Source organism: Halichoeres trimaculatus, unplaced genomic scaffold (genome assembly GCF_033239565.1).
Source record: "Halichoeres trimaculatus isolate MK-OKI-2021-1 unplaced genomic scaffold, fHalTri1.1 fHalTri1_scaffold_15, whole genome shotgun sequence".
Classification (NCBI taxonomy): Eukaryota; Metazoa; Chordata; class Actinopteri; order Labriformes; family Labridae; genus Halichoeres; species Halichoeres trimaculatus.
Genome location: NW_027437193.1, coordinates 29183784 through 29195893, shown reverse-complemented (window position 1 = coordinate 29195893; position 12110 = coordinate 29183784). Strand labels below are relative to the sequence as shown.

The 12110-nt window shown below is 41.1% G+C and overlaps 1 protein-coding gene across 3 annotated transcripts in view; it reads left to right on the top strand.

Moving 5' to 3' along the window:
- The window catches only part of gpc5c (glypican 5c), a 168392-nt gene that overhangs the window by 64383 nt on the left and 91899 nt on the right, over positions 1 to 12110 (top strand). For 2 of the 3 annotated variants that reach the window (XM_074689001.1, XM_074688999.1), the window contains exons 4-6: positions 4654 to 4808; positions 5812 to 5868; positions 6394 to 6516. In XM_074689001.1, coding sequence (XP_074545102.1) covers positions 4654 to 4808; positions 5812 to 5868; positions 6394 to 6516 — 335 coding nt within the window. The remainder of the gene's footprint in view (positions 1 to 4653; positions 4809 to 5811; positions 5869 to 6393; positions 6517 to 12110) is intronic. The other variant, XM_074689000.1, reaches the window with a different exon arrangement.

The window sequence follows — 12110 nt, the reverse complement described above, 5'->3', positions numbered from 1 at the left end:
AATGAATTTTAGTTTGTTTCACTTGCGTTAGGGTGAAGGCTTATGGGAAATAAACTCGCAGTTTAACTCTTTGTCTGGTCTACCAAGTTTACTCCCATTGACTTTTTATCCTGTACTGTCCCAATCAGGTGATTAATGGTAAAGTTAACTCTCATCCCGCAGGAATTCCACAGGAATAATTCTTCATTTATCCACTGCTGAGGTTTATAGTTGGATTGTGAGTCCTGAGTTAGCTTGGGAGATTTACTCAACACACATTAACACTTTTTTAATTACATGAAATAATGACACAGCTGGTGTAAAAAAATTTTTTTTCTTTGACTTCCCAAAGTTTGAACAGCCTGAAGTTGCCAAACTTATTATTTATTTTTGATTATTTTTTTTGTTCATCTGTTGTCTCTGCAATCCTGGTTTTAGCTGTGTAAAATATTGCGCTCAATTTTGACAGTTTTCTGAAAATTTGTCAGAATTGTAATATCTATTTAAACAACTGAGAAATCATTCACTTTAGAACATCTTTACTGCATCCAGTGAAACATAATGCAGTCAGGTGTTTATTTGTTTATATTTTCCCTTCAGACTATTTTTAGGCACACCTGAAAAGGGTGGTAGTGACCCAAATACTGAAATGGAGGTGAACAGGAAGGATAAAGAATGAAAAGAGCCCTACCATAGAGACCAGTGCCTTAACAAAAACAGTAACTATTGTTTCTCTGTAGTCTTGGTTCATTCTCTGTCTGCACCACCTGCCCTGTGCACATTCTGCCAGCTTCACCACTTTCATACAAACACACACACCCTCTTGCACAGACCTGCAGACCTCCCAGACACAAAAGTCTGGACCCAATGTCATTGAACTCATTTAAGAGAAATGTAGAGAAAATTTGACTAATGAAGGGGAAAGTATGGGGTTATCTCCAAGCTCATCTGCTACATTGGCTATGTTCTTAAAAATGTAGCATTTTGTTCATAAACAGATTTAGTCAAGTGTAACAGACATTAAAAGAGCTAGCCCTGACATTTATTGCTTTTCTGTGTCTTGGAATTAACAGTGTCTTTCTGTGTCATTTTATTTGTTGCCACAAACACCAGTCGCAAGTGTTTATGATGGTACACTGAGCAAAGCTGGTAGCTAGTCAAAAAAATGTCAACTTAACTGTAAATGTATTAATATTCCACCGATTTAGTCCTGTTTCTCTCTTAAAACATTCTTTTTAAAAGGTTTTGATTATCAAGTAAAGTAATAAATGTCTCAACACATCATGTTGTGCAGACAGTATGCAAATGAATTAAACCTTAATTGCCTACAGAAGCATTGCAGCACAAGCAAGGAGCATTCGACTTAGTGTGTTGACAGATTTCACAGCCAAAACAGTTGCTATGTTCTGTCTTTTTTCAGCACCACAAAGTAATGTGTGTATGTGTGTGTTAACTGTGTGTGGGTGTATGTGTGGCATGTTTGCATGTCCATGTGTGGCTGTGAGTCGCTCTACCACATGTGAGCATGTTTTATTGGTCTTGAGGGAGTTAAGGTTAATGCAATAAAACAACCGTCCCACTGCTCCCAGTCAGCCCGAGCAGAGGATTTAAGAGCAGAACAGAGTTAAGCAAAAGACGCAGCGAAGGCCCAGAGTGAAGTGCAAACAGTGCAGTGCAGATGAAAAATGTTCAGGTGGTAAGTTTCACAATCCCCCCTCTCCTCGGAGATAGCGAGCTGTTAAGCCAAAACTTCCATTTAAACCTCATTTATAAGACACAGGAGATGACAGATCGGCCTCGCCCTGGAGGGGAAGCATATTTTTAGCGCATTTGCAAGACACGTTTTGTCACCATTAACACATATTTCAGCTGCTTCACCACACACTGATCCAAACTCCTAGTCTTCCCAGTATGTGGACACACCCCTTCAGCCAACTATTGAAACATAGATACTTGCCAGTCCTCCCCTAAATTAAGCTTCTGTAACTGTCTGTGCATGCTGTTGTTCGCACTCTGTGAAAAAAAAAAAAGTTTTACAGGAAGTTTGGCTGACCTGGGGAAGAAGGTTCCAAAAATAGCTTGGTTTCAGGATAAGTAGCACAGAAGCTTAGCATATAAACTAGAGCTGTTACTTTAACATGTTAATTACATTAATTAATTACATCGCAAATGAATGTGTTATACAAATTCATGTATGATTAACTCATATGCTGAACCATCTTTCAAGACCTGAATAATATTGTTCTCTATGACTATGTTAACACAAAAACTACCTAAGAAGAGTGGACTCTTCTTTTATGTCATCAAAAAACAAACAAAACATTTTTTTTTTTTATTGCATTCATCTCGGGCGCTCCATCCTTTGATCCTCTCCATGATCTCAGTTGTCTTTCCTGAAGATGGCGCCGCTCTTTCTCTCTGAACTACCGCGACCCATCTTCAATTCAAGCGTGAGCTGCCTGAACTTTTCTGACTTGCTCTTAATGTCTCTGTCATCTCACTCTTCTCCTCATATCCTTGCTGAGCTCTCATCCAAGGAGCGCACTGCTCTCACCCACAGTAGTTTACAAGCAGGATTTTGATTGACAAGCTCCTCTAGACCCAGTCTCCCCCCTGCTGAAAAACATAATTTACTTCTATAGATGCATTAAACAGTTGCTCAACGTTAATGGCAGCGAACACTGACATTTTAATAATGCCCAGTTGAATGACCTGTACATGGTAGTGGCACGTCACGTCACAGGTGACACTTATCAAACCAAACAAAGCCAATGTGACAACAGGAATGGACATGACGATTACGAGTCAGGCTAGCAAATTTTGCTAGGGCCTTTGAACAGCAACTTTATTTCCAAACAAAAACAGATATTTGTAGCCTATGCATAAAAGAATATTCATATCACCAAGCTGCTCCAGCCTGATGTATCATTATAGAACATAGAATTAATGGACAGGATGCCCTGACTTAAGTTTTATTCAATCACCAATAAAAATGCGGATTTACAAATCTTCTCTTCTTTGTGTATTCATTTGATTAGTAATGCACTACAATTTTGTAATGTCTTAGCCCAGGGGGCACCAGGGGGGCCTCAGAAAATTGGAGGGAAGGGAAAAATAGGATCTAATCGTTTTATCTGAAAATTAATTTAAGTTTTTTAGTTTTTAATTTTGTAATCATTTGCCCTGAACATACAACAATCATCAGATTCTCAAGTTCCTAACTGCACCTTGTGTGATAACTGCAACTTTGGTATGATGATGCCATGATCTGTGTTGACCTGGTAGTTTGTGCCTATTATTAACCTTTCTGAAAAACTAAACTGAACTTTGAGGCTCTTCCCCTTACTACTGTCTATATGTAAGAAAGAAGTATCTCACCTTGGCTGACAGAGCCCTGAAATGCCTTGTCTCTTTTGTTACAATCTACTTGTGTGAGTCTGGCTTTTGTTTGTTAATAATTTCCTGTTCTAAACAAATGTAAAAATTATTAATAAGTGAATAAATGTTGGAAAAACATTCTTAAAGTTGACATTCCTTTTGGGGGGCCTTGGTAAAGTAAAGTTAAGGAACCCCTGACCTAGAATTCAGATTCTATCTTTGGGGACCTTAAGCAGATATGAGATTAAAATGTGATTAATCTGATTAATTAATTGCAAATTCTGTAATTAATTAGATTTTATTTTAATTGCCTGACAGCACTAGTATAAACTGTATATTGTTTTAGATTTCTATCAACTTACTCTGATCTGGGTCATTGTAAATTGTTTAGAAATTAAAACAGCTCTTTTGATATTAAAGTTAAGGAGTACTTTGTTTTAAAAACATCAACAGGAGTTTCCTTCTTTTTGCTGGCTCATACTGTAAAGCTCCCTCTGCTAAATCAGTGACAAATAATGAGCCTGCTAAATGTTACTGTCAGAGCCTCTCATGCAGGAGAATGACTCATTCCTCCACACAAAGCAGTGTGTGCATTGATTCCTATAAGGAGTTACTCACCCCAGCATGCAAGAGCCATTACAGTCTGTCTCTCCAGCTAATTGAGGACCACTTAATAACACTGGCCAGAGGCTTTTAAGCCAATGAGATGTCATTGATTTTACCTCTTGGTTAGAAGCGCACGCCCCCTCATTTTCATGACCCTGCTGTCTCCTCCTTTTCACCGCTGGCTTTAATAGCCCAGTGGAGATCCTCTGCCAACTGTGCACACGTGCATTCACCTCCATGAAGTAGTGGAATGTTCTACATTTACTGTCAGCCCTCCTGGCAATAACTCACTCATCCCACCATTTTCTTTCATCACATCCCTCACTCCGTGCCCTCTGTGTTCCTGTGTTGTCCGTAACTCAGAAGTTCTCCGTCCCATAACTCTTCTCACCTTCTTCATCTGGCAATCAATCAAGCAAAGTATAAGACATCCTTCATTGAAAGTGATGGCAGCACGCCGAAGAAGAACAGTAAATCTTGTTTCAAGTGATTTATTGGTGCTCACACGCTTTCAACTGTGCAGGTGTCAGTTGGTGGTTAATAGAAGTCCTCCTGCAGCTCCACCCATGCTGGGGTATGTTTTTCTAGCCTAACAGGTGTGCGTGTGTGTGTGTGTGTGTGTGTGTGTGTGTGTGTGTGTGTGTGTGTGTGTGTGTGTGTGCGTGTGTGTTTGTTCCATCCTCTCCACAGGTGGACAAGGTGTGTGGCCTGTCTACTGGAGAACCCACAGGCATGCAGCCCACTAGCCCAGAGGTCACAACCTCCACTGTGACCTCATCTCCTCCTAATCCATCTCCTGGGCCTCTGTCGGAGCAGTGGCTGACGCAGTTAGCCCAGTTAAGGAGGTAAGATGAAGCAGATCACTGATGGCTCCTTTCAGTCGGTTTGGTCAGAAACATGGATAATAAAGTCTGAGGAGTCAGTCAGTGCCTATTCAAAGCTGCCATCAGTTCCTCCTTTCTTTATTTTATTGGTTAGACACAACACACACCCACACACATGGTGAATGTATTTGCCTGGCAGTCAAGTCTTTGCCCTCCACCTGGCCTCTGAGGCAGCCGTCCCATGCCCACAGCAGCTGGCAGTGATGTGCCAGGAGAGGGGGGGAGTGGGTAAGATTAATCTTGACAGACCAACAATTTCCTGTTTACCCAGACGGCCATACCACCAACTCTGCACACCAGCCGGCCTCAGTTTAAATAGCATCACACACACAGGCTTAGAGCGTTGTCTGCCTGACCTTGTCCTAAACCATGAATCACTGCACTCATGCCAGCCTAGCTGACAGGCCTGGCCTGGCACTGCCACCGCCATTCATAGCTACACAATCCAGCTCCCTGCCTGCTGCTGACCCTGACCAAAGCACATGTGAGCGCTGACCACTTCAGAGACATGGCAGCACCCACAGCAGAGAGGGAAACTTCTGAAGAATATGAAATATGATCAGTAAAGCAACAGTCATGCTTCATTTTAACAGGGAAAAGTATGAATTGAGAGCTCAGCACAATCCACCTTGGCTTTCCTGTGAATATTAAACTGTGTGCACATGTGGAGACGTCTTCCTGTGTGTTTGTTTCCTGACTTGACATGTTTCTGTTTTTATTTACTGGCATGGTGTGGGAACAAATGGTGATTGATTTTTGTTTTCGGTGTGGCCTGGTCTCTGCATGTGCATGAATAATCGACTTTCTTCCAGGGTCCACTGACTGTCTTTTCTCCCCCCTCATGTGTTTGTCTCGTCTTCCTTGTGTTCCTTGTTTTCTTTCTCTCACCCCCACCTTGTCACATCCCTGCATCCTCCTTGCTTGCAACAACCTCCCTCTGGACGTCAACTCCCATCATCCCCAGCTCGTTCCCCTTGAAACCCTCCAAGAACAATAAACATAGTCTGAGAACGATCTCTAGGTAAGCATGAATCCATGTGTCTTATTTCTGTCACACACTTTGAGAGCTTTTATCGAGGCTCCTTTAGATACTTCTGACATCATTTACTTTTTATAATCTCCTCTTTTGGGTTACTTGAGCATTTTGTTATGTTTTACAAAATCATGACTGACTCTTTCAACAACACGCAGTGACACCCGCTGTTTTGTATTCTGCCTCATGGGTGGTAAAACATCATGTGACTGATGTTGATGTCAACACCAATGACATGTGCTGGCAAAAGCAAGCACTTTACAGCTCAGCATCGCTGGGACAAATCTGCTGACTTAGTGAAGTGGTCACAATCAAAGCCAATCATTTCCTGTCACCACTATTTGTTATATGCCTGTGTTTTCAAAATGTGCTGTTTGTCGTTAATGGTGTGGGAACAATGAACTTAGAGTGTCTATCACTCAGTAAATCCTTATTTCTCTATTGAGCTAAACTGATTTAAGATAGGTTGTTAAATGTCTTCATACCGTTTCCCAATCTTTCTCCTTTCTGTAGGGAGTTCTTGATGTACCTGCAGCGCTACAAGTCATTCTTTGCTGCTTTGCCAGATATGCTGTGTGAAGGGGAGAATGTAGTGGATGAGTCCATGTGCTGGAGCGGGGAGGAAGTGGTGGAGAGGTAAGAAACATTCAGATTGTATATATAAAGACTTGACACAGAAACTAACTCCTTCTTAAGCGAATTACATTTCCAAAGGAAAAAAAAAAGAGGTTCAAATACAAATCAGATCTCACCTCAAATCTGGTTGATTTTTTTCATAACACTGCTGTGAAACCACAACTGAAGATTCTGTTGTTAAAAATATGTGGAATATGTGTTTCATTATCATCCTCTGCAGCTTACCTCCTGATGATTTATGTATACCAAATCTGATGTTTTTTTCTGATTCAAAGTCCCACTGAGGAATTTCTAAGTGATCTTGAAAAAGTCTCCTTTCTAGATATATGCCTGATTGTAATCCACGATTTAAAATGAGACCATGGCACAAACGTAAGTTATTTCTAAATGCTATTTCTTAGCTCTCTGATTGAGTCAGGCAGGACTGGATTGGTCTCTGTGACAACAGCTTGCTGGCTGACAAAGTTTCGTAAAGACTAGAAAGATCAGTGTTTTTCTCTGCTGAAGACGATTTTGTGAATTAATTTTGTTGTAGTGGCGGAGACTGGAGCTGGACTGGCAAAAAGGAAATGCTAGAAGAGCAGAAGAAATATTAACAGGAGAGTGATCGAGAGCAAGCTAAAGGCTAAAACTAAGAATGTCCCGATTCATTACACTGATCGGTATCCACGCCCGACGTGGCTATGTTTGGAGTATCAGATAGCATCAGATTTTGTTAGAGGATTGGGACCGAATCAGTTTTCACATGTTTTTAGCACTGTCACACTTTACTGCTGCTGTAATTTAAACCACGCTGCAAACATGTCCACTGTATTGGACTACTTCCCTTTGAAAAGCAATAATAGCAAAACAGCATCTTGCAACTCTTGTAAAGTGAGTGTTCCTCGAGGAGGTACCAACAGGGCTCACTTTAATACAACGAATATGATTCATCAGTTACAACAGAATCACCCAACAGAGAACAGGATTTATAAGAGAAAGGGATCGGTTTTGGATCGGTATCAGAAAAACATATCATGAAAAATCAAAAAATCTGTATCAGGACATCTCTAGCCAAAACACAATCAAAAGGCTAAAACATGAGTTAGGCTGTTTGTGCTAATGTTGATTCCAACCCACAGTCAGCAGTTATTCTGCAGTGGTCTGTTCAAACTTGAGAGTCTATCAATTAAATGAAGAGTGAGGTTACGTTAGCTCTGCTTGGTAGATGACTGACAGGACAAAACCAGGATTCACTAATGTTACACGTTATGGACATTGCTTGGAGCACAGGGCTGTGAGTTGTGCTAGATATAGCCAGCTGCTAAACTATGGTACATACTTATAAAGTTTGCTTGCTTGCATGTTTCAAACTGTAGTGCTACATAACTGTTGATAAATACTAGGGATGGGTACCTTTTACATTTGAAATGATACAGAACTAATACCCTCTACCTGGTTATTGGTATCGGTACTCAACTGGACCAATTTTCAGTACTTTTGTGTGTGTTTATGTGGTCATAAATACTAATTTGTTAAATGTTCCAATTCCTCACAGTCACAAGGATGCGTTTAGGTACCGTACTGTTTAATTTTACGTGAATCAGTACTTGGTACTACAGACAAAATTTGGTCTGTATCTATTAATGTACCTAATCCAGTACCCATCCCAAATAAATACATTAGCTCAATGTGTTGTATCCAATAAAGAGTTGTCCTGACAAAGAAAAGTAGTGTTAAAAAGACGATTTGCACTCGATTCATTTTTCAGAACACACGCCTTGTTAAGAGTCATGTCATCATGACAGTGTGCGTGGGATTCTGGCCAAAGGTGTCGCTGCAGACATCTTAAAACAGAAAGTCCTCACAGCTAGGGATGGGTACCTTTCACATCTGAAACGATACAGTACAGACTCTTGGTACTTGGCAATCTGTATCTGTACTCAACAGTACCAATTTACTGTACTTTTTTTGTGTTTATGTGGTAAAAAATATAATAAAAAAAAAATCAAATCTCAATTTTTTTCAATTTAATATATTTCCTCTTCAATATTTAACTGTTTAATGCTGTGTTTATGTCCAGCATAGAAAATCACCTACTCTTCCACTCCCTCACAGTCACAAAGATGCATTTAGGTACCTAAACATGGTACCTTTAGATTTTACATGACATTTTACGATACTTTTGACTGAATTCGGTGGGTACCTTTAGAAGTACCTAATTCAGTACCTGTTGAGGAAATTTCAGGAATCTTGGCACTTGATGAGGAAGACTCAGGAGACTCAGATGGCTTAAGTTGAAATAGTTTATATAGCTTGATTGAGGAGAAAATGACAGACAGTACGCATGGGTGCCCATTGTAAGGCAGAGTCAATTCTAACAGACCTGTCTGTGTGGACAGTATTTATCAATCTTGAGATTGGGATGGCTGATAGATAACTTTAAGGCACTTACAGGTATTATTGTGACACATATAGAGTCAATTTAGAGAATTGACTAAGGAAAGGCATAAAGCAATATGAAACTTCCACCACAGTACCCATCCCTACTCACAGCCTCTGTAATAACAGCAGCAAATGCTGATTAGTTTTGGTTTTCTACTTAAAGAGCTGCTGCAGCAGTTTGTTCCTCTTGATTGGGCAATGTTTGTATCTTAAGTCTCTACTTTGTTTCAGTGATTTGTTGCATTAACATCTTTTTTTGGCAGCACTAGAGTTTGGAAATGAAAACTTTTATTTCTCCAAATGGCAGAGCAGTTAGTGCTGGCTGTCAAACAGGCCGTCCAGTATCACCTGAGATTTGATAAGTGCTGCTTTGAGGATTGAAAGTTTTGAATGCACTCAAGTTTTGAGGTAAATTAAATGAGCTTCTGTGCATTTTTTTATGTGTCTGTGTAGGATAGCGTTTGCGAGCCAGTGAGTCTGAATGTTGTTAATCAGTGTGGAAACAAGGAAGTCATTAAAACCATCTCCAGATTTACTGAAAGCAGGCAGAACAAATAGTTGCCAAACTCCCTTCTCTTTTGTGTTGGAGTTGGTTAATGAGCTGCTCTCTGTGCCTTCCCGTCCTTTTTTTTTTACACTCTATTCTGCTTCTGTCTTTTATTTATGAGGTTTTTATTCATGCAGAGTTATAGGTGTGGTGCTGGAACAGTTTTACTGCTCATGGTTCTGCATCTTTCAAACACAGAATTATTACTGTGTGTGAGTGTGTGTTAAAATATTTGTGTGTGGTAATGTGTTTTCAGCCAGCATGAAAAGAACAGAGGATGCAGATCATTGAGTCAATACAAGTCTGTAACTGATTCCCTCTGCTGGATCTTTTTCCGAAACGCTCTCACATCTAGGTCCACAATTATGACAAGGTTATGCTCTCAGACTTCTGCGGTGGCCCTAAACTGGCTCCCAGTACCAAGACAACCTCAGCTCTTGGCATTGCCAGCATTAGCCTTGACGGAGGAAAACGGCATTCCAGGGTCGTCCTTTTCCCCATGATCCGCCCTGAGTGCTTGACAACTCTTTGGATCTTACCTACTTTGCCAGATTAAGTCATACATTACGCTTGAAGTGAGAACATGGGAAGACGTTACATGTGTGGACAGAAGTCTTTGGTTTCAAAAAGGCTGTTTTCAAAGTCCTCTGCAGGGTTGAAGAAGGTTTTGTCTGGGATTTTAATAAATAACCATATTTAACTCGTAAACAAGTAGTTCTCAGAAACACATCATCAATTAGCTTGGACTGCTTGTCTTCTCTTCCCATGTTTCTTCTTCTCTTCTCTTTTCCATTCTCGTTGAAACATCATGGCCCATTTCTCTAATACCCTTCCCAGCTACAGAGGATCTGCCAATCTCTGAGACATTTTACGCAGACCACCCATTCATCAGGGCTTGTGACAGTGTGTCAGCCCACAAAGTATAGGAGAGGCCCATTAAGTGTGGGCCAGATATATGCTCTAGAGCAGGGGTGGCCAACTTACATAGATAGTTGATAGCTCAATGGATATGAATTGTTATTTGCAGTGGTGTGCCAATCTAAAATATTAATAGATTGGTGCCAATGTTGGTGTCAGTTTGATTGATCAATACTTGTGTGATGAGATTGACACTTAAGTTTCAGTTTCTCTTCTCTACATTTGCTCCTCTCAATTGCTCATGCACTCAAAGCTAGCTAGCTATGTAGCTATCAAGATAGATAGATAGATAGATAGATAGATAGATAGATAGATAGATAGATAGATAGATAGATAGATAGATAGATAGATAGATAGATAGATAGATAGATAGATGGATAGATACATAGATAGATGGAACTTTGTCTCTTCTGCAGTAAAAACAACAAAAAAAATGTCGTGACATGGCTCCTAGTACCGCTTAAAACACACCTACAAACACAGTAAATCTCACTTTCAAAGTTGGAAATGGATCGATTTTCATTTTATGTCATTTTGTTTATGTGTGAGAGGAAGTGTGTTTGTAAGACCACGTGTTTAATGTGGCTCTTTTTAGTACCACAGTCATTTTGGTGGCTCTTGGTCTTTGACTCATTGGCCACTCCTGCTCTGGAGCATACAAGCAAATAAACAATGAGCCAGACAACCATCAGTGACAAGAACAGGGCATTTCAATTGTTGTTAGTTGGTTTAAAACTAGTTTTCACTTCTTTCTGTGTCACTTTTACCTCAAAAGGACACAGTACAAAAAGTGCTAATGGGTTTGAATGACCTGTCACCCAATGACGTACACCACGTTCTTTTTTGTGATGTCAATATTCATGGTTTTTTAAAGAAACTGGTGCCCTCCTGGAACATTTGGCACCATAAGGACTGCTCAGATTGGCCTGTGGCTGCTGAGCAGACCTCTTTCACTCTGTCTGACTCTGCTGGCATGAGAGAGAGGAAGGGAGCAAGAGAGGGGGACAGGACAGGGCATGAAAGGGGTTGGCGTTTTGGTGCCGTGGTGCCCCCTGTGCCTCTCTGTGCCCCTGATGAGGGAAGCATGATGGAGTGATGTGGAGGAGGGAGGGCCTTGGCAGCATAAAGACCCATTGTGGAGTCAGTGGAGTGGGGCACAGCCCTGCCGTGGGGACCCCCAAAGCCTGGAGGGGAAACAAAGACCCTCCTATGAGGCTGCATGGGAAAGACTTGGACATCGCTGCCACCACTACTGCCACTGCCCACACCATGCCTGGGAAAGTCGCATGAGAGCAGCACGACGGACAAGAGACAGTATGAGACGAGAAATGACAGTATGAGAAGGCGTCACAGTGGGGTTGAGATTGAACTCGCTAAGCTAATATGCTAGGCTGCGTCACAGTCTGACTTCCTGTGTGGTTGGCACACAGTTCTCTTTAGGGCCTGGTGGGTTTTCCCCACACACACACACACACATACACATCAATCCACACGGGATCCATATGCTATCCAACAGCTGGAGGGTTTTTTCATTCAGACACAATTGTACTCCAGCAAAGGGACACACATCCACATGTGGGAACACACACACACACACACTTGTATGTTGTAATACTTCAAAGCACATCAAAGGCATTTGGGGTTGAAATCCCTCCCTCTCTTTATTCAGCGTCTGATGACAGAGGGGCAAGTGAGGGGCATGCAG